At 45.5% G+C, this 27657-nt stretch overlaps 1 protein-coding gene across 7 annotated transcripts; it reads left to right on the top strand.

Annotated features, from left to right (window-relative positions):
- The first annotated feature begins 729 nt into the window (after positions 1-729).
- On the top strand, positions 730-27092 carry CBFB (core-binding factor subunit beta). Of its 7 annotated transcripts, none has more exons than XR_012850687.1 (8): positions 730-954; positions 6162-6248; positions 12019-12135; positions 22585-22701; positions 22911-23006; positions 23994-24079; positions 26483-26712; positions 26842-27092. XR_012850687.1 is itself a non-coding variant. In XM_075838705.1 (7 exons), the coding sequence occupies exons 1-6, from the start codon at positions 877-879 to the stop codon at positions 24063-24065; spliced, it is 567 nt and encodes a 188-aa protein (XP_075694820.1). In that variant the 5' UTR covers positions 730-876; the 3' UTR covers positions 24066-24079; positions 26483-27092. The 7 variants fall into 7 exon arrangements, 4 of the variants coding, with proteins under 4 accessions (XP_075694820.1, XP_075694822.1, XP_075694823.1 ...); XR_012850686.1 differs by having other exon boundaries at positions 26483-26728; XM_075838705.1 differs by having other exon boundaries at positions 26483-27092.
- Positions 27093-27657: the final 565 nt, after the last annotated feature.

Genomic DNA, 27657 nt, shown 5'->3' with positions numbered 1-27657 from the left:
CATCCGAGCTTTCCGTCAAGGGAATCCCTCAACAGAAAGGCAAACGGAAACCATAGCTTCCGTTTGCATCACCATTGATCTCAATGGTGACGGATACTTTGCTAATGGTTTCCGTTTGTCACCGTTTTTTTTCAAAAGCGCAGTCGACTAAAGTATACATGTGACCGATGCCATACAGTGGCATCCGCGAAACATAGGCTCTCAAGTTAAAAAAAAACATTGACCGCACAGTATACTTTTTTTTTGCGGGATCCCTCGGGATGGAATAGACGGTATACATTATTCCATCCTCCCAAAATAAGGTATACTGACGTATACCAGCCCGACGGAGGCCAATAAGACACTCTCTTGGACTCCGTAGGGACCCGTTTAGCATGTACGTCAGCCATTATTCTGCACTGTGGTGGCATATCAAGAATTTGTAAAAAATATCAAAAATATCCTGTATGTATGCCATTTTTTATTCCAAGTACACATAAAATCCGGCAGTGTAATAATAATGTCATTACAAAGGATTAATGAATAAGATACAATAAAATAATTACAAAAATCGCGTCACCCTCTTACACATTCACTACAAGTCCTGAGCACACTGCGCGACACTGTACGACAGCATGACATCACGTGACAGATGGTGACCGGGACGGCACCACGTGATTGCACGGCCGGCACCTCAGTCTGCGTGACGTCACAAAGCAGAGATGTGTGGGCGGGGTAAAATGGAAGGCTTGAGGGACGTGATTGTATGGGCGGGGTCAAGCGCTGAGCAGGAAAGGGGTGGTGCCTAAGAACGGCGACCACCGGGAGGGAGACACCCAGAGTGTGGTGACCCGGGTGGGTGACAGGAAGATATTTAGTTGCCCGGTTAGTGGAAGGATGCCGCGGGTAGTACCGGATCAGAGAAGCAAGTTCGAGAATGAGGAATTTTTCCGGAAATTGAGTCGTGAATGTGAGGTGAGAATGAGATCTAGAAGCAGAGACCTGGCTAAGGGAAGGTGGTCATGTGTAGTATAGAGAGTGGAGGTCATGTGTAGTATAGAGAGTGGAGTGAGGGGGGGTCATGTGTAGTATAGAGAGTGGAGTGAGGGGGGGTCATGTGTAGTATAGAGAGTGGAGAGAGGGGGGGGGTCATGTGTAGTATAGAGAGGGGGTCATGTGTAGTATAGAGAGAGGGGGGGGTCATGTGTAGTATAGAGAGGGGGTCATGTGTAGTATAGAGAGTGGAGAGGGAGGGGGGTCATGTGTAGTATAGAGAGTGGAGAGGGAGGGGGGGGTCATGTGTAGTATAGAGAGTGGAGGGGGGGGTCATGTGTAGTGGAGAGGGGGGTCATGTGTAGTGGAGAGGGGGGTCATGTGTAGTGGAGAGGGGGGTCATGTGTAGTATAGAGAGTGGAGAGGGGGGTCATGTGTAGTATAGAGAGTGGAGAGGGGGGTCATGTGTAGTATAGAGAGTGGAGAGGGGGGGTCATGTGTAGTATAGAGAGTGGAGAGGGGGGGTCATGTGTAGTATAGAGAGTGGAGGGGGGGTCATGTGTAGTATAGAGAGGGGAGGGGGGGTCATGTGTAGTATATAGAGAGAGGGGGGGTCATGTGTAGTATAGGGAGGGAGAGAGTGGAGGGGGGTCATGTGTAATATAGAGAGCGTGGAGGGGGGTCATGTGTAGTAGAGAGAGGGGGGGGGTCATGTGTAGTAGAGAGAGAGGAGGGGTCATGTGTAGTATAGAGAGAGAGGTCGTGTAGTAGAGAGAGAGTGGAGGGGGGGTCATGCATAGTATAGAGTGGAGGGGTGGTCATGCGTAGTATAGAGTGGAGGGGGGGTCATGTGTAGTATAGAGAGAGAGGGGGGGCGTCATGTGTAGTAGAGAGAGAGGGGGGCGTCATGTGTAGTAGAGAGAGAGGGGGGTTATGTGTAGTAGAGAGAGAGGGGGGGTCATGTGTAGTATAGAGAGAGAGAGGGGGGTCATGTGTAGTAGAGAGAGAGAGGGGGGGTCATGTGTAGTATAGAGAGAGAGGGAGGGGGGTCATGTGTAGTATAGAGAGAGAGGGGGGTCATGTGTAGTAGAGAGAGGGAGGGGGGGGTCATGTGTAGTATAGAGAGAGAGGGGGTCATGTGTAGTATAGAGAGAGAGGTCGTGTAGTAGAGAGAGAGTGGAGGGGGGGTCATGCGTAGTATAGAGTGGAGGGGTGGTCATGCGTAGTATAGAGTGGAGGGGGGGTCATGTGTAGTAGAGAGAGAGGGGGGTCATGTGTAGTATAGAGAGAGGGAGGGGGGGTCATGTGTAGTATAGAGAGAGAGGGGGGTCATGTGTAGTATAGAGAGAGAGGGGGGTCATGTGTAGTATAGAGAGAGGGAGGGGGGGGTCATGTGTAGTATAGAGAGAGAGGGGGTCATGTGTAGTATAGAGAGAGAGGTCGTGTAGTAGAGAGAGAGTGGAGGGGGGGGTCATGCGTAGTATAGAGTGGAGGGGTGGTCATGCGTAGTATAGAGTGGAGGGGGGGTCATGTGTAGTATAGAGAGAGAGGGGGGGGGTCATGTGTAGTATAGAGAGAGAGGGGGGGCGTCATGTGTAGTAGAGAGAGGGGGGGCGTCATGTGTAGTAGAGAGAGAGGGGGGCGTCATGTGTAGTAGAGAGAGAGGGGGGGGCGTCATGTGTAGTAGAGAGAGAGGGGGGGGCGTCATGTGTAGTAGAGAGAGAGGGGGGGGCGTCATGTGTAGTAGAGAGAGAGGGGGGCGTCATGTGTAGTAGAGAGAGAGAGAGGGGGGGGGTCATGTGTGGTAGAGAGAGAGGGGGGGTCATGTGTAGTAGAGAGAGGGGGGGTCATGTGTAGTAGAGAGAGAGAGGTCGTGTAGTAGAGAGAGAGTGGAGGGGGGTCATGCGTAGTATAGAGTGGAGGGGTGGTCATGCGTAGTATAGAGTGGAGGGGGGGTCATGCGTAGTATAGAGAGAGAGGGGGGGGCGTCATGTGTAGTAGAGAGAGAGGGGGGCGTCATGTGTAGTAGAGAGAGAGGGGGGTTATGTGTAGTAGAGAGAGAGAGGGGGGGGTCATGTGTAGTAGAGAGAGAGAGGGGGGGTCATGTGTAGTATAGAGAGAGAGAGGGGGGGTCATGTGTAGTATAGAGAGAGGGAGGGGGGGTCATGTGTAGTATAGAGGGAGGGGGGGTCATGTGTAGTATAGAGAGAGAGGGGGTCATGTGTAGTAGAGAGAGAGAGGGGGTCATGTGTAGTATAGAGAGAGGGGGTCATGTGTAGTATAGAGAGAGAGGGGGTCATGTGTAGTATAGAGAGAGAGAGAGGGGGTCATGTGTAGTAGAGAGAGGGGGGGTCATGTGTAGTATAGAGAGAGAGAGGGGGTCATGTGTAGTAGAGAGAGAGAGAGAGGGGGTCATGTGTAGTAGAGAGAGAGAGGGGGGGGTCATGTGTAGTATAGAGAGAGAGGGGGTCATGTGTAGTATAGAGAGAGAGAGAGGGGGTCATGTGTAGTAGAGAGAGAGGGGGTCATGTGTAGTAGAGAGAGAGGGGGTCATGTGTAGTAGAGAGAGGGGGGGTCATGTGTAGTATAGAGAGAGAGAGGGGGTCATGTGTAGTAGAGAGAGAGAGAGAGGGGGTCATGTGTAGTAGAGAGAGAGAGGGGGGGTCATGTGTAGTATAGAGAGAGGGAGGGGGGGGTCATGTGTAGTATAGAGAGAGAGAGGGGGTCATGTGTAGTAGAGAGAGAGAGGGGGGGTCATGTGTAGTAGAGAGAGAGGGGGGGTCATGTGTAGTATAGAGAGAGGGAGGGGGGGTCATGTGTAGTATAGAGAGAGAGGGGGTCATGTGTAGTATAGAGAGAGGGGGGGTCATGTGTAGTATAGAGAGAGGGAGGGGGGGTCATGTGTAGTAGAGAGAGAGAGGGGGGGTCATGTGTAGTATAGAGAGAGAGAGGGGGTCATGTGTAGTATAGAGAGAGAGGGGGGGTCATGTGTAGTAGAGAGAGAGAGGGGGGGTCATGTGTAGTATAGAGAGAGGGAGGGGGGGTCATGTGTAGTATAGAGAGAGGGGGGGTCATGTGTAGTATAGAGGGAGGGGGGGTCATGTGTAGTAGAGAGAGAGAGGGGGGGGGTCATGTGTAGTATAGAGAGAGAGGGGGTCATGTGTAGTAGAGCGAGAGAGGGGGGGTCATGTGTAGTATAGAGGGAGGGGGGGTCATGTGTAGTATAGAGAGAGAGAGGGGGTCATGTGTAGTAGAGAGGGAGGGGGGGGTCATGTGTAGTATAGAGAGAGGGGGGTCATGTGTAGTATAGAGAGAGGGGGGTCATGTGTAGTATAGAGAGAGAGAGAGGGGGTCATGTGTAGTAGAGAGAGGGGGGGTCATGTGTAGTAGAGAGAGGGGGGGTCATGTGTAGTATAGAGAGAGAGAGGGGGTCATGTGTAGTAGAGAGAGAGAGAGAGGGGGTCATGTGTAGTAGAGAGAGAGAGGGGGGGTCATGTGTAGTATAGAGAGAGGGAGGGGGGGGTCATGTGTAGTATAGAGAGAGAGGGGGTCATGTGTAGTAGAGAGAGAGAGAGGGGGTCATGTGTAGTAGAGAGAGAGGGGGGGTCATGTGTAGTATAGAGAGAGGGAGGGGGGGTCATGTGTAGTATAGAGAGAGAGGGGGTCATGTGTAGTATAGAGAGAGGGGGGGTCATGTGTAGTATAGAGAGAGGGGGGGTCATGTGTAGTATAGAGAGAGGGAGGGGGGGTCATGTGTAGTAGAGAGAGAGAGGGGGGGTCATGTGTAGTATAGAGAGAGAGAGGGGGTCATGTGTAGTATAGAGAGAGGGGGGGTCATGTGTAGTATAGAGAGAGGGAGGGGGGGTCATGTGTAGTATAGAGAGAGGGGGGGTCATGTGTAGTATAGAGGGAGGGGGGGTCATGTGTAGTAGAGAGAGAGAGGGGGGGGGGTCATGTGTAGTATAGAGAGAGAGGGGGTCATGTGTAGTAGAGAGAGAGAGGGGGGGTCATGTGTAGTATAGAGAGAGGGAGGGGGGGTCATGTGTAGTATAGAGAGAGAGGGGGTCATGTGTAGTAGAGAGGGAGGGGGGGGTCATGTGTAGGAGAGAGAGAGGGGGGTCATGTGTAGTATAGAGAGAGAGAGGGGGGTCATGTGTAGTAGAGAGAGAGAGAGGGGGTCATGTGTAGTAGAGAGAGAGGGGGTCATGTGTAGTAGAGAGAGAGGGGGTCATGTGTAGTAGAGAGAGAGAGGGGGGGTCATGTGTAGTATAGAGAGAGGGAGGGGGGGTCATGTGTAGTAGAGAGAGAGAGGGGGGGTCATGTGTAGTATAGAGAGAGGGAGGGGGGGTCATGTGTAGTATAGAGAGAGAGGGGGTCATGTGTAGTATAGAGAGAGAGAGGGGGTCATGTGTAGTAGAGAGAGAGAGGGGGTCATGTGTAGTAGAGAGAGAGAGAGGGGGTCATGTGTAGTAGAGAGAGAGAGAGGGGGTCATGTGTAGTAGAGAGAGAGAGTAGAAAATTCTTGTCTTAGTTCAGAGCATCAATATTACATTACAATATTTACTTCTTTTTTTTTTTTTTTTTTTTTTATCTGTCCTTCATATTTGTCCACTGCTATTGGTTACATTTATGTAACATATTTTTAGGGTAGAAATTCCCTTTGAAGAAAAGCTAAACCTAAACTAAACGTTGTCACATATGAACAAGCTGCTATTATTATTCTCTAATGTTGTTCATAAGTTCCAGAATCTTCCCACTGGACGTCAGGCGGATACGAATGGCGACTTGACTGTATGCACTAGACTTCCGGTTTGCTGTCACTTGTGTTGTGCCAGTTAAGCTTCGTTCACATCTGCGTCAAGGTTACATTCCGTCGGAACAGAGCCCTGACTGACACAAACTTAGTCGCCTACGGTATTCATCCCATCAAAACAACAGAACCCTTGCACAACGGAGACAAACTGAAGCCATTGGCACCGGATCCATCACCATTGAAATCAATGGTGATAGAAACGGAAACCTTCGGTTTCAGTTTGTGTCACAGGGCTCCGTTCCGACGCAGATGTGAACTTAGCCTTACAATTTTGGACGCCTTAATTATTATGTATTTATTTTGATAATATTTTTTAGGTTATTGCTACGTGTAAAATATTTTATTGACTTGTTCCTCTCTCTTTTTCTGTCCACAGATCAAATACACAGGGTTCCGAGACCGGCCGCATGAGGAACGACAGGGACGTTTTCAGAATGCCTGCAGGGATGGTCGCTCTGAAATAGTAAGTCTATATAGGGTAACTTTAATGCAGCTGTAGATCGTGAGCTCTGATGTCTTACCTCTAGTGCAAAAGTAGTAAACCTCTTTTTGTAAGGTGTGCAAATAAAAAAAATCAATAATAAAATACTCTGTGTGCTATGGAAATATGAGTCATATAAGACAAACTTACCACGTATGTGACGTAAACCAATTAAGGCTTCGTTCATATCTGCGTCGGGGGTTCCGTTCATGGGTTTTCGTTTATCAATAGCATAGTCGACTGCGCTATTGATTCCACCAGAAAAACGGAAACCTTACGGAACGGAGACAAACGGAAACCATTTGCAACGGTAGCGTTACCATTGAAATCAAACAGAAAGCTATGGTTTCCGTTCATCGGTTCCCCTGACTGAAAGGTCTGACAACTCATGAACGGAACCCAGACTCGGATGTAAACGAAGCCTAATCAGTTCATTAAACTTCCATTTCAGTGGGACCCTAGTGGGGGGTGCACATAGAAGAGAGAGCTGCCAACTTTTGCTAATTTTAGACTTTTAACTGGTTCCCGACCGCTGGCTGTGTTTTTACGGCCAGCGGTCAGGGTCCTTAAAACCTGCGCCATAGATTTTTTACAGCGCGAGTTTTTACTTGCTGCCCGAGCGATCGGGCAGCTGAATGCCAGGTCTCCAGCAGTCAGTGACTGCCGGGGACCCGGAGGAGAAGATAGAAGCAGCTTTCACTGCTTCTGTCTTCTCTGATCACTTGTACACAGCGCTCAATGAACGCTGTGTATAGGAATAGAGGCAGCGGCCGCGCCACTGTCTCTATTGGTCCCATTGTTCATGTGACTGGTCACATGATCGCCGGGTGCCGTTTATGACAGACTGCTGCTGGGTCTTAGGCCTCATTTACACGAGCGTGTGCGTTTTGCGCACGTAAAAAATGCAGCGTTTTGCGTGCGCAAAAGGCACTTGACAGCTCCGTGTGTCATCCGTGTATGATGCGTGGCTGCGTGATTTTCGTGCAGCCGCCATCATAGAGATGAGGCTAGCCGACGTCAGTCACTGTCCATGGTGCTGAAAGAGTTAACTGATCGGCAGTAACTCTTTCAGCACCCTCGACAGTGCATTCCGATCACCATATCGAGTAACCTGTTTAAAAAAAAAAGAGGTTCGTACTTACCGAGAACTTCCCGGCCGTTGCCTTGGTGACGCATCCTTGGTGACACGTCCTTGGTGACGTGCCTCTCTTGACATCTGGCCCCACCTCCCTGGATGACGCAGCAGTCCATGTGACCGCTGCAGCCTGTGCTTGGCTTGTGATTGGCTGCAGCTGTCACTTGGACTGAATTGTCATCCCGGGAGGTCAGACTGGAGGAAGAAGCCGGGAGTTATTGGTAAGTCAGAACTTTTTTTTTTTTTTTACACGTTCACGTATATTGGAATCGGAAGTCACTGTCCAGGGTGCTGAACCAGTTTAACTCTTTCAGCACCCTGGACAGTGACTGTCTCCTGCCGGGTTCGGTCAAAACGAGTTCGGCCGAACCCGGTAAAGTTCGGTTCGGTCATCTGTAAGACACTCCGTTCGGATGTTTGTAAACAGAAAAGCACGTGGTGCTTTTCTGTTTACATTCAGTTTGACAGCTCTTGCGCGAATCACGCAGTTCGCATGGAAGTGCTTCCGTGCGACCTTCGTGGTTTTCACGCACCCATTGACTTCAATGGGTGCGTGATGCGCGAAAAATGCAGATTTATAGAACATGTCGTGAGTTTTTTTCAGCGCACTTACGCTGAGCAAAACTCACGGACTGTCTGCATGCCCCCATAGAGTAATATAGGTGGGTACGACACGCGTGAAAAGCACGCACGTCGCACGCGCGTATATTACGCTCGTGTAAATGAGGCCTTACTAGACCCAGCACAGCCCTATTAGTGACAATCGTCACTATGAGAGGGCTGATTTCCCCTGTAACTGGGGCTGCTGTGCAGCTCCTGTTACAGGGGAAAAAGATGGTGTAAAAGAAAGAAAAAATATATATAAAGTTCCCCAAAGGTCTTTTTTGACCTTTGAGGGACAGACCATAGTAATAAAAAAATAAAAGTAAAGTGCAAAAAAATTAATAATAAATACACATAAAATACCCACCCCAAAAAAACTTTCCCCCCGCCAATCATTGTTGTAACGCTAGCCCGGATCCAATGACCCTAATATAGACATGTAATATATGAAAATTTACGGTAGACAATGGCGATCACAAATAAAAGGTCTATTTTAGGCTAAAACAATGTTATTACCCAAAAAAAAAAATAGCTGAAAAGTAAAAAAAGCTTTATTTTTTTACTGTTATTTTCAAACTTTAAGAATAAAAATTCTAAAATGGCAAAAAGGGTGTGTATAAAAATGATAAAAAAAGAAACCTGCATTGTCTCCGTAAAAAACATCGCAGAAATCACTGCGCTAGCCCAACAAATAAAAAAAGTTATAGCCATTTAACTAACGCGTGCTAAAAATGGCTAAACGGTGTCTGGTCCTGAAGGCTCAAAATAGCGCGGACCTGAACTGGTTAAAGAGTGGTTACTGAACTCCGTCCTTGCAGTGCTGATCACCAGGAGAGAGAGTAGTGCTGCGTTGTGTGCTTGCCAATGTTCCGCAGCGAGAAACACAATGAAGCACTGCTCCCTCTCCTGGTGATCAGCTCCGCCAAGTGCATAATGAAGCGCTGCTCTCTCCCTGTGTTCTGCACCTTCAAGAACACAACGGCGCTGGACATCGGGAGAGGGAAGTGTGCCAACAAAGCATGCCCCACGTGCTGGCTGTGGCACTGCTGCTCTAGTGTTAAGTTTATTGCTGCCTCTCAAAACGACGGCCATATATATATATATATATATATGTGTGCACGGGTGGGCTGCTCAGGACATTACTTTGAGCTTCTTAGTTGACTATACATTACATGATTGCTTTGTCTTGTGCCTCCACTTCCCTGCAGCTCTCTGTAGCGCAATCCATGCTGGAAGTGCCGCTGTCTTGAGACGGTGTCCCTTTAAGTTACAAGTGCTCACACTGATTGGAGGGAGCCACTGCTGGACTGGGCCTTCCTGAATCATTGCTCGCAAGTACTTTTCAATAGGACTTAAAGGGGTTTTCCCATCAGAGACATTTATGACATAGCCACAGGATATGTCATAAATGCCAGATCGATGCGGGTCCCACCTCTATCTCTAGAATGGGGCACCCTAAACCCCATTCTGCCGTTCTGTGTTGCGGCAGAAGCAGGTGAATTCCGGCCAAGAATTAAGAAAACCGTGTAGCTCGCTTAGCTACACTGTGTCCGTAAGTCCCATAGAACTGAATGGTAGTTACGGAAACAGCGTAGCTCAGCGAGGTACGCTATTTCCGTAATTCACGGTTGGAAAACACATGATTCAGCCACAACACAGAGCAGTAGAACAGGGTTTAGGGGCACTGTTCTAGAGATAGGTGCCGGTCCCAGAGGTGGGACCCGCATCAATATGACATATCCTGTGGATATGTCATAAATGTCTCTGATGGGAAAACCCCTTTAAAGAGACTCTGTCACCACATTATAAGTGCCCTATGTCCTACATAAGGAGATCGGCGCTATAATGTAGGTGACAGCAGTGCTTTTTATTTAGAAAAACTATCTATTTTTACCACGTTATGAGCGACTTTAGCTTTATGCTAATTTAGTTTCTTAATGCCTAAGTGGGCGTGTTTTTACTTTAGACCAAGTGGGCATTGTACAGAGAAGTGTATGACGCTGACCAATCAGTGACCAATCCTCTTCATGCACTTCTCTCCATTCATTTAGTCAGCGCATAGTGACACTGCATTATTCACTATGTGCTGTCTTATACTGACCCATTGACGTTACTGAAGTGTCTTGACAGTGAATAGACATTCCTTCCAGCCAGGACGGGATGTCTATTCACACTCCCAACACTTCAGTAACGAATGTGTGGTACTTATAGCAGACCAAGCGTAATATTGTGAGATCACGCTGTAAATGACCGGTTAAAGCGAGATTACGCTTGCTCTGCTGTAAGTCCCACACAAACGTTACCGAAGTGTCGGGATTGTGAATAGACATCGCGTCCTGGCTGGAAGGAATGTATATTCACTGTCAAGACACTTCAGTAACGTTAATGTGTTCGTATAAGACAGCACAGAATGAACAATGCAATGTCACTATGCGCTGATTAAATGAATGGAGAGGAGTGCATGACGCTGATTGGTCACTGATTGGTCAGCGTCATACACTCCTCTGTACAACGCCCACTTGGTCTAAAGTAAAAACACGCCCACTTGGGCATTAAGTAATTAGCATAATGCTAAAAATCGCTCATAAAGTGGTAAAAATAGATCGTTTTTCTAAATAAAAAGCATTACTGTCACCTACATTACAGCGCCGATCTCCTTATGTAGGACATAGGGCACTTATAATGTGGTGACAGAGCCTCTTTAAGGAATGGTCAACTGCACCCCAACTCTGTTATGAGGAGCTAGCATTTTTTTTAACCCTTTCATCTGATAGATGCCCCTATTTAAAGCGCAAAAAGTTTCCTCTTGAAAAAAATCTGTTTGTTAAAGTATGTCAAAAATACATTTGGAGTTGGTATTCGTGAGGGAAGAAAAATCTTAAAGGTATAAATTCTGCTGGGATTAAAAAACAAAACCGTACTCCGTAAGAATGTGAGAATCCACTAAATTCCCATTTACTCGTGTTTTTGTTTTTTTTTAAGCAGCGAAGAGCAGTACATTGATAAGTTAAGGTGGCACATCTTTTAGATATAGGGCCAAAGATACTCGTTCTGGCAAATATGTTAATGTTATAAATGAATGGGTCTGTGGATCTTCACCTAAGTCTATACATCTTTGCATAAAATTTTGAATTGGGTAATAACTTTTTCTAAGGCCTCATACACACTCTGTGGCGAGCTGTAGTGAGCCATAATATGGTACCTATAGAAATCCATGAGCCCTTAATCTACCTCCATATGCCCCCAATTTCATATGGAGTCTTTTTCTCTTGCATTAAATTGTAAAATTGGATGATACATCACGGAGATATTCTAGGAAAAATCTCGGTAATGCCCTTCTGTCCGGAGGCAGCACATGGCGGCACACCGAGTCTACTTCTCTATAGTATGGAACTATAGGGACTCTGTGTACCCGGAACAGAATCTGCTGGGTTCATGGCCCCCTAAGTCGCAAAGGTAAACCTCAGATACCCCATAATAAGACTGTATCTAAGATCTGGGTTCCCTCAGCTACAACTCTAAGGGTATGTGCACACACAATAATTACGTCCGTAATTGACGGACGTATTTCGGCCGCAAGTACCGGGCCGAACACAGTGCAGGGAGCCGGGCTCCTAGCATCATAGTTATGTACGATGCTAGGAGTCCCTGCCTCTCAAAACTGTCCCGTACTGAAAACATGATTACAGTACGGGACAGTTGTCCCGCAGCGAGGCAGGGACTCCTAGCATCGTACATAAGTATGATGCTAGGAGCCCGGCTCCCTGCACTGTGTTCGGTCCGGGACTTCCGGCCGAAATACGTCCGTCAATTACGGACGTAATTAGTGTGTGTGCACATACCCCAATACAGTGAAATTGAATCCATCATCCAATAGTCCAGCATTTCTCATTTGCTAATCTGAGTGTTGTATGACTGAGCAGACATAATGGACCAGAGGGCTTCTCTTATTTAATCCGGCAGCATTATACATAGACAACCTCTGACTTGCTGTTTATTGATTCTCTATTTAAGGCTTTCGTGGCCACAGGAACCAATCTATCGCTGCAGTTTTTTCCAGCAAGTTGGCAGGGAGAGCCTCGCCAAGCCCCCACCCGTGATTATGTGGACTTTGAAAGAGAGACTGGAAAGGTAGGTCTTTCAGAAAAGCAATGATGATATGATACTACAGGCAAAGTAGTGGTGATATTGTTTAGAGGTTTCCGATATAGAGGGTGTTATGGGGGTCATATATGGGGTTAATAACATTGTTTCTGACACAATCTCTGTTGCTCTAACATGGACCATCTCCTGGGACTGTCACTTTTCTTTTTTTCTTCTGCAAATAAATAAAAAAAAGTGTCTTTTTGACAGCGGCATCTAATGGGTTAAACTGCCGGAATCGGAGCAGTACCGATACCACTGGCAGTACCCACCCGATCAGAGTGACGGATATATCCGTCTAACACCTGCTTGTGACAGATATATCTGTCGCTCGTCGTTAAGGGGTTAACTTATCTATTCACTTTTTGGCCAAAATGTGGATTTGAAGATCCAACCTGTCTAGCAATCTTCATAGACCAGAATTAGCTGTTACCATTGATAAATATGTGATATCCATTGAATCCTTTAAAGGGGTATTCTCCAAATCATAAATTATCACTTATCCACAGAATCGGTGATCATATTCTGATTGCTGGGGGCCTCACCATTGGGACCCCCACTGATTGTGAGAGCGGGGGTCCCAACCCCCCCCAGGATCCTCCTCACTGCTCGACCACAGTGAGGACATTAAATGGAGTGTCGAATTCAAGCTCCTCCTCGATGGTAGGACCTCCATCAATCGGGATATTATCACCTTTCCTCTCCTCTTGAAAGGGGTATTCCTGCTATAGTTTTGCATAAATCGCTTGCAATATTCAATCACTTACATTTTGAAGGTTTATCTAATCTGGACAATCCCTTTTTCAACTGAAACCAGACCAAGAATTAGTTCTCATCGGTAAAGGTGGAAGGGAAATCTATTACTACGTGTGACTATGTAATATATAAATGGGCCTGGTCCACCAGAACTATCGGCACGCTTTATTATCCGCTCTCCACTTTGGCTCATAGTGGGGAGTCCTAGTGGGTCATATGTAAAGATGCCCCTGTCTGTGCTGCAAGGGGCAGTTTAAAGTATAAAATGAAGTTATAAAGCAGCGCGTTCTGTATGTAAATGAACTGACAAGAGTCATGTGGGCGGTGCTGGTCTCCGGACGAGTCATGAAGTCCTGGCTTGATTGACATCCCACATGCTGGGATTCATCATTACAAGCCACATCCGGTGCAGATGAAGCCGAAGCCAGTGCCCCTCGCTTTACACTGCGCCATGCTTTATACCTGTTATTTTATGCTGCAATGTACAGTTGAGACGGGCATACTTAGTATTACCATCAGGTATAATGCCATGGTGGCAGTTTAGGGGCAGAAATTGTGGTGACTGGTTCCTTTTAAAGTGTCTATCTCAAGATCCGGTTATAATGATCACTAGTACAGATATATTTTACAATTTCATCCACGTGATGGCGGATAAAACATCTATTATATATTAGTTATACATCGCTATATATTAGCAATACAAGTATATTCTGGCACTGTCACCACAGTCTACATCTGGTCACGTTGCCGGAGGACAGACGGGTGCAGCGTCATGTTATACTTGCTGCTTTGTGATGAATGAATCATTTCTGGCCGTTCACATTCATCATCCGTTTTTCTTTGATGTACGAGGGGATTTCTGCCTTCTGATGAGTATTCTGTATTGTCTTCTGCGCGTCTTCACACAGCTGCTACTAAATAGATCTAGATGTCTAAAGTATGGGCCATAACCTATAACATTTACTAATGCAAAGTCAATGAGTCTTGCAATTTCATAATCCACGGTAATAAAATGTGAACAATCTTCTAGTTAGATGATCCAACTTTATTGTCCTGTAACCTGGGAACTAGTAGAGTTCACCTTTTAGTACGCAGAACACTATTCCTCCACCGCCGTTGTCTTCATGCTTTCCGTATACAACTTCCTCATTGTTCTGATCTGTCAGGACCCCCCCCCCCCCCATCATGTGGTCTTTAGCGTTTCCTACATACAGGCAGGAAAACCAAAATCTCCTTCCTTAGGGGGTGGGGAATACCCAACCGGAGGGTCTTAGAGTTTGGCTTCTCTATTATATTTCTTAATTGTTTCCACAGCTGGTGGTGTGAGGTCTGACTTATTATGAGAAACTTCTAACGTCCCTTGTAGCCCTTCTTCAGAAAACCATAGTATAATGGGAGCGATATAATGGGAGCGATATAATGGGAGTGAATCGGCATCTGTCATTTAGACTCTAGAAGGGTAGCGCCACTGCGATAAACCTTATAACTGAGAATTGCATTATCAACATTTCTATTTTATTTAAATCTTACCGAAATTTTTCTTCGTCACAAGTGGGAGTTATTTGGGTAATAGAGCAGCATTAAATAGAAAAAAAATATATACAAGGGTTTGCTCCACTGCATTATTTCATGTGTTTGTCCAGACTACGTTGTGAGTAATGATGGTGCTCGTAGATATCCGAAGAAAAGCCTTGAGTCAACAGCAGGTATATAAGGCAATGAACAAGGAGAAGCGGTATATCCAGCACTCTTGTAAAAAAAACTATTTTTTTGGTCATATTAAAAAAAACTTGTCAATTAAAATGATAAACCCGGGACCACGCTTACGCGTTTCAAACCTTAAGGGTTCTTAATCATAGCTGGGAAATCAAATTCACTCCAGGTACAGGGGGAATGACGACAATGTGCTGGGACACAACAAAGGGGGTAGGGTAAGGGTGGGCGAGGGTGAATGATACAGCTGTTTGGTGGCCTGGATAGGAGAGCTGGTACCAGTACCTGGTGCTGACTGCTCTATTAGTAGGTACTGTACCATGAAAGAGTGTTTCTAGAGTCCAGTCCAATACTTGTGTGGCTGTGCTACAACAACAAACCAAGAAATGAGGGTGCCGCTATGGTAAGAGGATACCATTGGGGGCATTCTGTATATATTAATCTTGCTGCCTGAGCAATTGGGCAGCTGAAAGTTGAGTGTCCAGCAGTCAAAGACCGCTAGGGACTTTAGAGAGAAGACAGAAGCGTTTGTCACTATAGAATGGGAATTTGACTACTGGTCAATAGAAGGCTGCTGCTGGGTCTAGCAAGACAATGGTCACTATAACAGGACTGATCTCCCCTGTGCTGTGCAGTCCCAGTTACAGTGGAAAAGAAGAGTGTAAAACAAGGAAATAATAAAAGTCCCCCAAAGGTCTTTTCTGACCTATTGAGGGACATGACATAGTAACAAAAATAAAATTAAAAAACCCAAAGCTAATATAAATAAAAACTACACACAAAATACCCTCCCCCCAAAAATGGCTCCCCTGCCAATCATTGTCGTAACTCTAGCCCTGACCCAATTACCCTAAAGGGCATGTAATATATCACAATTTATGGTAGACAATGACGATCACAAATAAGAAGGGTATTGTAGGGTAACACTATATTATTACCAGAAAAAAAATAGCTAACAAAAACTTTTTTTTTTTTTAATCTAGAAGCCTAAAAATGCTTAAAAAGCAAAAATAGTGTATATAAATTATAAGAAACAAAAACCTGCATTGGTCGGGAAAAAACATCGCAAAAATGACGTCGCTAGTCCAACAAATAAAAATGTTATAGCCGTTTGACTAACGCGTGATGAAAAAGGATTAAGCTTTGCCTTGTCCTGAACTGGTTAAGGCCTCATGCACACTACCGTAGCCATGTGCACGGCCGTGATTCCCGGGTCAGCCGGCTGCGGAGTGTCAACCGCGAGCAGCCCGCAAATCACGGACCGTGCACGTGGCCGCATTCCATTATTTTGGGCCATGCACGGACCATGGAAAACACGGTCGTGTGCATGGGCCCATAGAAATGAATGGGGCCGCAATTCTCCCGTGGATTTTTGGGGGAATTGCGGCTGCAAAAGCACGTTCGTGTGCGTGGGGCCTAAGGGGTCACTGGGCTTTCTTCTGGAGCTGGTATGAGTTCTGGACCCGTGCTTTTTACCAAGAAGCTAGAAGTGACGTCCTGTAAGATACCTCATTGCTTCTATCCTACATCCATTCCAACCTTTTAATACCAGAATAAAAGACAAACGTATCCGAATATCCCATTCTGCCGGACCTGACTTTAGTGACCATGAATTATAACTGGATGGAAATGGGATTTTGCCCTGGCTTCTACCCTTGTCTATGGTCGTGGTTTGTTAGTGATGATTGTCATGCTGTGCTTTTCTATTCGGGTAGGTTCACGCCATTTGGAATTTTGAGGCAGATTTTGCTCTCCCTGCACGCCGATTTTCGCCTGCCGCCATTGAGCGCCGCAGGCAAAAACCGCTGTGAAATACGCTTTCTCTGCCTCCCATTGATGTCAGTGGGAGGTCAGAGACGTAAACACCCGAAGATAGGGCATGTCGCTTCTTTTTCCCACGAGACGGTTTTTCCGCTCATGGGGGAAAAAAACTCCTCCGCCTGCATTTGAAATCAATGGGAGGCATTTTCGGATGTTTTTTGACGCGGTTTCCGCATCAGAAAACGTGTAAAAAAAAAACTCAGTGTGAACTTACCCCTATAGTTGTATTCGCACTTCACAAAGCAGTAACTGGCTGCCATGTTGGCCACGGAAAGCCTGTCCTTTCATGTCAAAGCACTGCCCATGGTCCCTGTCTTGAGTCTTTGAAATACAAGTGTTATTTTATAGGGATATGCAGTTTGGCTTTTTTTCCTCTAAAATTCACATCAGTGAACACGTCGGTCTCCGTAGATGTTGTAAAACACTGCTGCTGTTTAGTTATCAATACCCTGAGCACAGGCTCCAGATCCATCACCAGCCCACTGTCTCAGAACCTATTAATCATTGTCATCCACAAGATGATAGGTTTTCTGTCTGGTATAAATGGAGGTGTAACTCTACCCAGTCAGATGGAGAAATAATAAATTACATTTCTGAGGGGCGTTGGAAATACTGTATTACTGGGTCAAATTTTATTTTTTTTAAATAAACCACGCCATCACATGCAAAGTCTGTACGAGATTAGGGGTCGACAACCTTTAAGAAAGGTAGATGAACCGGAATAATATGCGTGGTTGTAAACCGTAATAATTCAACTTGTGGTCCCGCAGGAGTCGCAGTACAGTCATGGGATTAGGCTCGGCGCACCTTACATTTTGGTCCTACGTTTAGAGTGTACGTCGGGAAGGCTACCAACTTACACACTAAAAAGGTCTATAGGGCTCCATTAGCCTGACGGAAGCCAAGGGATCCCTTAAAAAAAATGTATACTGTGCAGTACAAGTTTTTTTTAACATTGGATTCTATGGGTGATGTTTAGCATACGTCACAGTTTTACGTACAGTATACGTCATGGGCTTTTCAATAGTCTTTCGTGACGTATACGTTAAAGCTATACATAAACCATTAAACTCTATGGTGGCTGCTGCTTTAAGGCTGGGTTCACACGAGCATGTTCGGTCCGTAAAGGACGGAACGTATTTCGGCCGCAAGTCCCGGACCGAACACAGTGCAGGGAGCCGGGCTCCTAGCATCATAGTTATGTACGACGCTAGGAGTCCCTGCCTCTCCGTGGAACTACTGTCCCGTACTGAAAACATGATTACAGTACGGGACAGTTGTCCCACAGCGAGGCAGGGACTCCTAGCGTCGTACATAACTAATGCTAGGAGCCCGGCTCCCTGCAGTGTGTTTGGTCCGAGACTTGCGGGCGAAATACGTTCCGTCCTTTACGGACCGAACATGCTCGTGTGAATCCGGCCTGACAGTGTATGTTTTACGCTGGGATATTTTCCTTGACAGATTAAGCGTAGGCCACAAACATGCTTTGCAGAGCCTTCCAACGATGCAGCCTCTGTTGTTTTGGGTGTGGGGGGGGGGGGGTGAGAGATCCAAAACAGTATTAGTATGAAGCCCAAAACTAACCAAGCAAGGAGGCATTGTCTAACTGAAGATCTGGCTTTGTCGCCTATAGCAACCACAGTGCACATGTTCCCAGAGGAGAAGAAATGAAAGCTGCGCGGTGACTGGTTTCTATGGGCAACAAGGCCAGGTCAGATAGTTTTGATAAAAAGGGCCCCTTGTCCATCTTGCTGGATCCTCTCTTTACCGCTCCCTCACCCCAGTGTGCGCTCCTCGCCGGCACGGGGGATGTTTTGGTTGTCACATGTTTCGGGCACTTCTGCAGCATAGAATAGACCATGGTTAATCTGAACGAGGGCATGCAGATCCCAAGTGGTCACCCCTGTCTGTTGCTAGGCAACCACCAGAATTCGGTCATCTCTACTCTTCGAGTACTTACTCAAGCGTCTACACGCTGCTCTCTGCTTTTTCTTTACACTTTTATTCAAATTTACCTCACGAAAAAAGGCAAATGTTGCAGTAGATGACCAGATCTTCTCCATCTATGATCATACAGAAATTGCTGGAAAAACCTGCCACCTGCACTAACCGTGTGCAAAATGTTTTAATGACTTGCTTCAGATTTAACCTGTAATGCGCGTCAATGTACATCTCCGCTCAGCGTCCTCAAACTTCACATCCAATGGCTGTCCGCTAATAATTCTAGTTACGTTTCACGATGTGATTTAGCTATGAAGATGGATGCTAAGCTAATGGTATATGGCCAAGGGCGTACGTACCATAGGCAGATCATGCTATCGGACGTTTGGATAGAGGGGCCTCAGCCCTGGGTGGTCCTATCTCCTTTGCCCATTGGGTGGCCAGAACCTGTGACGAGGACTCTACTCTCCAAATGGAGGGGGAGACTAAAACAAGGCCCTTCTGTCGTTCGTGGCTCACTTTGATCTTTGCGATGGCCCCCCCGTCTGAATGAGACCGTAAACGCAACTTGAAAAATATACTGTGCCGACACTTCCGTAGAAGACAGTGGACGAATTGGAGAACTGCTGACGTTTACGTCTTTTGTCACGTTTTTTTTTTTACTTATTTTAATAGGAACGTACTGAAGTGAATCAGCCAACATGTGCGCCATTCTCTAGCACTACTATAGCGCAGGGTTTTGATCATATTTCCACGCTTCTTTTTCTAAAGGACGCCTTTTCTCTGTGCTACATTATCTTATCCAGTCTTTTAATTAAATAACAAGTGGGTAGTGAAGCATGAATATCATTTTAACCCCTTACATGCATCTGACTTAAGAGGGAGATTCAGTTTAATTTTATCTAAAACTTTTAATATTTCTTCACAAATCGGGCTTCTTTTTTTCACGTCAGATTTTCCGACTTGCTGAAAGAGTCGACTAGAGCAGAATTGAGTCCCGGTGTTTTCATGATGGGTTCGGGAGACTACATTTGCGCAGATTAATAATGCCGTTTATTATTACAAGGTTCAATGGTTTTTCATGAGCGGGCATTCTGCGACTGGTATGGGTCTTCACGTTATTGGAGTCGGATCTGTACAGCAGTTAGTCGGTTAATTGATGGAACCTCTTTCCTCGGCACTTGTCCAACTCCAGCTCACATTTCCATGTAGTTCTGCACCCGCTGAATTCCTTACTCATCCTACAGTCTTTGGCATGTGGCCCACATTAGATGGTTGTGTTTTTGGAGAGTGCCAGGTCTATCTATGTGTGTCTAACAACCCTGAAGATGATGATGGAGATTCATTGGAACGCTATACAGCATTGACTATAATGTACAAGTATTGGCTATACAGTAATATAACTTATGTCCTATTATTGCGGTTTTCAAACATCTGCTGCTATCTGGAAACTGTCAGTAAGCAGGCTAGCCACTATTGACGCTACATTATGACTTTATATCTATGACTTCTGTGAATACATAAGGTAGCGCGCAGCTCAATACTACATGAATACCTGATGAGCGTTAAAATAATAATATCCTAATAGTCCATAAACATTCATCTGCTCGTGAGCATGAGGGGTGGGTGCGCGAGAGGCTACATGCACACCACCTTTTTTTATTTTTTTTTTTATTTTTTATTTTTTTTGCATTGTGTGTCCTCCGCATCCGTTCCATAGGTTTGACTTGAATTGGCGAGACCGAGCCGCAAGCACGGACAGGAATAGGACCTGCTCTGAGTTTTTACGGGCCACACACAAATCCGTGAGAACCCTGGTAGTGTGTATGGGGCCATAGAAATGAATGGGTCAGTGAGCGATCTGTTAAAAAAAAAATGACTAGCACACTGACTAAAGCAACAGTTTTGGCCCCTCATTTAGCATGGAAGCCGTAAAAGCTCCAGACGTACATTCCTAATTGTTTATAGGTCTCCATTAGCTCGATGGAGTCCAATAGAATGTCCTTTTGGCCTTCGCTGGGCTGGTATACATCAGCATACATGTGTTGAGGGGTGTGATGCATTTATTTATTTATTTATTTATTTCCATCCTGCTGGAACCTGCAAAAAGTATACCACACAGTATTTGGTTTTTTAACATGGAAGCCTATAGGTGACGGGTGCCTCTGTATGGTATCAGTCACAGGCCTCACTATACGTTAGGAAACTCCAGTGACTTAACTGTCTATATATGGACCGGTATCGCTGGAGCTACCGGACGCAGAGGGGCTGCCCTGCCCGCCCGGCTGCCCTATTCCCTGTGTTCGCAAGGCCTTTACAGCCAGAGTCCCTGTCTGCTATCTCTGCCCGGATAAGCTACGTCACTGGAGCTTCTCTGGAGTAGCCTGTTTTTGCGGTCACGGGGAATTTAAGGCCGAAATGCGGTTGGTGTCTGGAGTCTCCGGTCAGAGTGCCTCCAATGCCCTGGCTGGGGACTCTGGCATCGCAAGGCTCATAAACCATGATATCAGGAGCTTCCTATGGCACAGCGCTTCGTTTGGCGGGGGGGGGGGGTTCAGGCGACGTATTTCACTCTCTGCCTATACAGTGAAATACGCTGCAGCCTTCCATCGGAGCTATACAGAGCAGGGTTTTTGTCTGGCATTCTAAGTCTCTGTTCACATCTGCGTTGGGGTTGCTTCTGGCAAAACGACGGGTCCGGTGCGCAAAAGAGACAAACGGAAACCACAGGCACCGGCTCTGTCACCTTTGAAATCAATGGTGATGGAAACGGAAACCCCTGGTTTTCGTCGGTGTCAGTTTGTCTGCTCTGGTCAGGGTCCCGTTCTGGCGGAAAACTCAGACGGAACGTCCGAACGGGGCCCCAACGCAGATGTGAACAGCGCCTAGGCTGCGTAATAAAATGCTAGCGTGTTTTTAAATGTAATATGTTCTTACATGTGTTTTTTTTTTATTTATTTATATTGTATTTGTTTTTATCATTTTGAACATGCCAGAAATAGAACGCCGTACCTAGATCATGATGCATTTTTGAAAAAATTCCACTGAACCCAAAAGCACCACAAACCAAATGCTGTGTGTGGTCTTTTCAAGATTTCACTAGAGACCTTTAGGGCTAGTTCACACTGAGGTTTTTGACACGGAAACCGCGCCAAAAAGCTTCTGAAATCACCTCCCATTGATATCAACGGGAGTCATTTTTTTTTCTTCCCACAGTTCTGTCTCTGACCTCCCAATGAAAGCATTTTTTGCTGCGTTTTTCTTGCCCGCGGTGCTCATTGGCTGTGGCTGAAAAACGTGCCAAAGAAAGTGCAGGCAGGGCAAAATCTGCCTCAAAATTCGTGAAGGAATTTTGAGGCCAGTTTTTAATGGCTGCAAAAAAACTCAGTGTGAACATACCCTAAAAGTAAATCTAGATGGCTGAACAGTTTTTGACCTCCAAAAAATGCAGTTAAAAATGGCAACAAAAACCTACGAAAAAATAACACCGCAAAACGCTGTGTGTGAATCCAGCCTACAACACATCTCTGAATTACTGTTCACAGCCCAAAGCAGCAGCTCCGGCAAGATGGCCGCCCCATAAATCATGTACAGAAAATAGAATAGAAACGTATACAAACGGATTAGTTTTAATTCTGAAAAAATATAGGTGACACATTGGTTTTAAAGAAAATCTCATTGGTCCTTCGGATCGGCCATCAATGTATGGTCAGTGGGGGGGGGGGGATCCGCAGAATAAAAGGGCATATTCAATGTTCTGTGCCTGACCTCTATTAGAAGTTGCAATGCACGCTGATGAAGGAGCTCTGTAGGGACGTTCTAACCCTTGTGATACTTCTCCAAGATCCGGAAGTCTCATAGGGTCCTTAACCCTTTATTGGCGCAGCTCCTATTCGGTTTCTTTCTTTTTTTTTTCCGTCCTCGCCTTCCAAGATCTGTCGCCGAGCTCCCCCGGACTCCTGAACCTCTAAACTGCCTAGAAAAAAAAAAAACATCTCCTGCATCTTTATATAACCAGGCGGATTTGTAGTTCCGGACTCCAGGGAATCTGACTGACAACCCTCGAGAACTGTAATGGTTGTTGTATTGATTGTCACCGTGCTTTCCCAGAAACGGATAGAACTACGGAAAAAAATATATACGTATGTAACTTTAATATTAACTGGTGATGGGATGATGCTAATCGCGTCCCTGGTTCTGTTTCAGGTTCATTTAAAGGCGCCAATGATCCTGAACGGCGTTTGTGTCATGTGGAGAGGATGGATCGACCTCCAGCGGTTGGATGGGATGGGCTGCTTAGAATTTGATGAAGACCGCGGGCAGGTTGGTCTAGTCCTTATATGCTGCTTCATTGCCTGACCACGTGGGGTGGATGTAATAATAGACGCTAGGTGCACAGTCATTATGCTGGGAGGCGGATGGGAATCCAGTATTACTTATTATTCTTGGATGCGACCTATGGAAAAATAACAGTGCATAGTTTTGAGCTCTAGAAAGTTGGCAAACTGAATATTGTTCTTGTCTGTTCTCAGCACGAGGACACGCTGGCGCAACAGGCCTTTGAGGACGCTCGCAGAAGAACTCGTGAGTTTGAGGATAGAGATCGCTCTCACCGGGAGGAAATGGAGGTGAGAGTTTTACGACCACGCTGCCCTTAACTGGTCAGTACCCCTTAGAAATAATAACTACTACTTGTGTGCATGAGCAGTGGGGGCCAAATCAGAGGGGTGGGCCATGTATTTTTTTGATTCAATGCATTATAGGACAGATCCTTTTAGGCCATGGCAGAGTAAACTCGTAGTTGTCTGATTTTTACTTTAGCGCAGATATACATTAGAACAAAATGGGACTGCTTATCTCTACTAGATACGCCATCCGTGGTAAAGTGGTTTTCCGTCACCTCGATATTGATGACCTGTTCTATTAGATCGGTGGGGGTCCGACTCCCGGAACCCCCACTAATCTGCTGATTTGAAGGGGCCATGGCACTCCTGTGATTGCAGCCTCTTCATTGCTTGCCAGGCGCTACGCCATACATTCTGTAGTGGCTGTGCCTGGTACTGCAGTTTGTTTTTTTTAGCCCAGTCTCATTCAAGTGAATGGGACTGAGCTGCTGCACCAGGCACAGGCACGACCAAAATGAATTTTTTCATACATACGCTTAATATTCCAAAAATAGGTCTTTATCAATCGTGTATGTGGTGGCATGAGCTTATTACTAATCGCCCAGGTAGCTTACGCCTAACGTTTCATAAAACCAAACAATGAATTTTTCCATTTGTCTAGAAGTTTCAAATCCGAGATTTATTAACAATGAACCAGCATGCACGTCACTAATGATGAATCATTTCTTGCAGAGGAGGCTGTGGATTTAAGTTAAAAAAAAAGCTGCTGGAAGCTGTAATTTTCATAGTTCCAGGGTGACTGGTCTAGTACTTGAAATAAATGATTGCCTTGGTAAAGATCAGCTTCTTTGTTCTCTATAAGAGTACGTTCATCTTTGATCACCATGTTATTGTTTTATTTATAGATATAGCCCACTATAGGAACGCTGGGAATATACATTGCATTACTTATCCTGTACTGATCCTGTTCTTTTCTGTATTACACTCCAGAGCTGCATTCACAGTTCTTCGACTGTTATTGGACGGTCGTCAAGCTCGATGACCGACACACAGCTTAGCTGAGTTCCTGTAATACAGTAGGACAGTTTGTTTTTCCTATATCCATGTAAAGACTACACTTCCTAGAATGCAATTAATGCTGAGAGATTTCAGCTCTGAAGCCTGCAAAATTGTGAATGCAGCTCTGGAGTGTAATACAAGCTGTAATACTGGTTCAGTACAAGATGCAATGGAAATTATTTATGTAATCTGTAACCGGTTATTCAAAGGTTAACATGCACATTAAATAATGAGGACATAAAAGCTTGAGGCTGTTTGTTTTTTGGAGTCCCATATGCTTTAACTGAAACCTACTGCCTCCACTTTCTATACTAACCAAATGTCTTCCGCCTTCATGTAAAAGCTATTGCAGCGTCAGCCGCCCATTTCTCTTTTGCGCTGCCACAGGTCTGCCGGCTCGGCCTCTTCTCTTACCACAATGTGTCAACTTGTGTTTTCAGATTGGTGTAATACAGAATAGAATGCCTGTTGAGAAGAGATTGCAGCTCCCTCTGCTGTTCAGATGTATGATTGCAGGATTGGCTTTACATTTTTTATAATGGGCGGCAGGCATGGGCCTTTGGGTTCTTTCAGCTTTTTTCCTTCACATTTCCTCAGCATTTTCTTGGCAGGGATGTGTTTGTGCTTCTTACACAGGTGTAAAATAGCAGTGGCTGTGAAGACGTTGGGTCTATTTACAGGCTATGGTTGAGTTCAAGTTTTGCTGCGATATTTACAAAAAGCGTAGCAGTTCAAGCTGTGTGACTTTTTTTTTTTTATCCTAGAAACTCACCCCAAGGCCTTGTTCACACACTGCAGATTTTGCATGTCATGTTAAAGCCAACACTGGTGAACGGTACCTAAACTAAATAAATATAGAAATAAAGGCCTTATAAGGTTTGCTCTCCTGGGTTAAATTCTGGTTTTGGCTTAAAAAAAAATGCATGCAAATTTGTACTGTGTGAACAAGGCCTTAGGATGGATTCACACTTGGCAGATTTTGGTGCAGAAATTTCTGCGACCAATAATCTGTTTTATTCAACTGAATGGAACTTGCAGAAATCCATGCACCTGCTGTAGGAACAAACCCTTTCAGATGAATAGTACAAAAAAAAAAATTATTTGCAGAAATTTTTAAAACAAAATCCACCCAAATAGAACTAGAATAGTGGTAAAGTAATAGAGCAGAACTTTTTTGAAACTATTAATTTATTTCTAATATTACTCACTTGTACGTAAAGGTTTCTAGAAGTTCTTGGAATTGAAGGTATGTGATCGCATGATCAGATGATTCCTGACAGTCATCCCAGTTCTCTAGTCATTCTGAAATGGCTGATAACTGTTTGCAATAGAGTGCATTACACAGTGCGCTGCATTGCAAATGAAGATACAGTTTAAGTTTAGTGTATGTTCACATGCGGCAGATTTGTTGCGGAAATGGTGCTTGCAGAAAATGATTCATTTATGTATGGAGCTGTTTTTTGAAATGCCAAAATGTTTGCAACAAATCTGCCTCGTTTGAACATACGTGACCATTTTTTTGAGCCAAACACAGGAGTGGAGACGAGATCTATCAGACTCTTTATTTTTTTTTATTTTTTTTTTCTACTTTTCCCTCTTTTTGGATCTACTCCTGTTTTTATCATTTTATACCCACTCCCCATCTCTTGCCTAGCCAGCGATTCTAGCCTTGGGCTCCGTAACACGTTGCATATTTGCTGCAAAATTTCCCTCCCGTCTGGAAATACAAATGCATTTTCGCAACCGAAATTGCCGCAGATTCACAATCCGCAACGTAGGTCAAGACTGCACATCTGTTCGGCAGATTTTTCCCGCTGCGCTTAGATGAGATTTGTTTAAATCTCATCCACTTTGCCGTTAGGCTGGATTCACACGAGCATGTTACGTCCTTAAAGGACGGAACGTATTTCTGCCGCAAGTCCCGGACCGAACACAGTGCAGGGAGCCGGGCTCTTATCATCATAGTTATGTACGACGCTAGGAGTCCCTGCCTCGCTGCGGGACATCTGTCCCGTACTGTAATCATGTTTTCAGTACGGGACAGTAGTTCCACGGAGAGGCAGGGACTCCTAGCGTCGTACATAACTATGATGCTAGGAGCTCGGCTCCCTGCAGTGTGGTCAGTCCGGGACTTGCGGCCGAAATACGTTCCGTCCTTTACGGACCGAACACGCTCGTGTGAATCCAGCCTTACTGTTATACGCTGCAGAATTTCCACAAGGAATATCTGGACGAATTTTTTTTGCCGCAAGTACGCGATGTGTGCAGGAGGCCTTAGGTTGCAAAGTTAAACCGCAGTGCTTCTGCAGCTCCAGTCTGCATTACCTTTTACAAAGTTCTGCTTGTAAATATCATTTATTCTTTTATTTGCATATGTCCATCTCTCTGTTTTTAACTTTAAACAGAATTTCTCTCTGTAGGTTCGGCGGCAACAGGATCCCAACTCTGGCCTGGGCAGTGGAGATGACCTGAAGCTTCGTTAAGCCCGACCCAACCTCCCAGCTTCCCTATTCCAGTGATCTGTGGGACCAGGAAAACCATCACATCTCAACCCTCCACCTCGAAGCCTCCCGCCTGCCTGCGCACTCCAACAACGGTTCACTTCGATTCCCCTCCCCCTCATCTATGCAAGCTTTTAGCCACATGTGAGGTGCATTCAGGCGGCTGTAGGTTTTTATTTACAGTTTGCTGATAAATTGGTCGTGTTTTTTTGGGAGGGGGGGGGGGGGGGGGTTCAAAGAATGTTACGTTACAGTTAATTTTGTGCTTTTTGTTGCAGTTAGGTACCTGTCCAGTGAGAAGTGAGAAGCTATTGGTGTTAGGTCAATTAGAAAGCACCGCTGTTACAGTATACAGAAAGTTCTTACAGGACATTTTGTTGCAGAAAGAGTTAATGCTCGGCTGAACAGCTAGGCTCCTTTGCAATCACATTGATGCCTTTTTATATTTTAATTGTATCATTTTATGTTTTGTTTTTTCGTAATGTGTTTTTTTATAATTATTTGTACCTGGTAAAGCATTGCCGAATAACCGGTTGGATTATGTGTGCCCTATTTTTTTTAGCCGGGGTAGACAACCATAGGTCAAAAAGGGTAGAAACTCTTACCGCACACTTGTAAGTGGACACATAGCGTTTGGGAAAAGCTGCAGTATTATCACACTCCGAAAACACATTTTGTTGCAGTTTTGAATAAGAGCGGTCCCCAGTAAGGCGCCCCCGTGTTTTTGGTTAGGTGCCGCTGAGGAGACTGCACAGGCCTTTCTCTGGCTGCAGCAATCTCATATGTGACTTTTTTTGTGCTTATTTTAATGTTCTACAGAGAAATGAAAGGTTGAGCAATATTTGTAATTTTAGCAAAGACTTCGACCTCCGCTGGTGAGGTCCAGGTATCCCCATGTTCTGACTGGTGCGGCCCGAGTACAAAAAGTTTAAAGAGCCCTGGTCTATTTAAAAAAAAACACCAATTGCCTAAAATGCACGACAAATAAAAACACATGGATTTTGCAGTATGATAGTGCAGCGATCTGCTGCATGTGGATATTCCCTTACAGAGTGGTAAGAGAAATGAATGAGAACAGCCCAAAATGCTAAAGC

The sequence above is a fragment of the Rhinoderma darwinii genome, chromosome 9 (genome assembly GCF_050947455.1).
Source record: "Rhinoderma darwinii isolate aRhiDar2 chromosome 9, aRhiDar2.hap1, whole genome shotgun sequence".
NCBI classification, from domain to species: domain Eukaryota; kingdom Metazoa; phylum Chordata; class Amphibia; order Anura; family Rhinodermatidae; genus Rhinoderma; species Rhinoderma darwinii.
This window is presented reverse-complemented; position numbering and strand designations above follow the sequence as displayed.

What these genes read in the sequence shown, in the direction of transcription:
- CBFB (XM_075838705.1), top strand. Translation starts at nt 877, where the DNA reads ATGCCGCGGGTAGTACCGGATCAGAGAAGCAAGTTCGAGAATGAGGAA. An exon ending in AATTGAGTCGTGAATGTGAG is followed by an intron (nt 955 to 6,161) that starts GTGAGAATGAGA and finishes TTCTGTCCACAG; the next exon opens with ATCAAATACACAGGGTTCCG. An exon ending in GGGATGGTCGCTCTGAAATA is followed by an intron (nt 6,249 to 12,018) that starts GTAAGTCTATAT and finishes TCTCTATTTAAG; the next exon opens with GCTTTCGTGGCCACAGGAAC.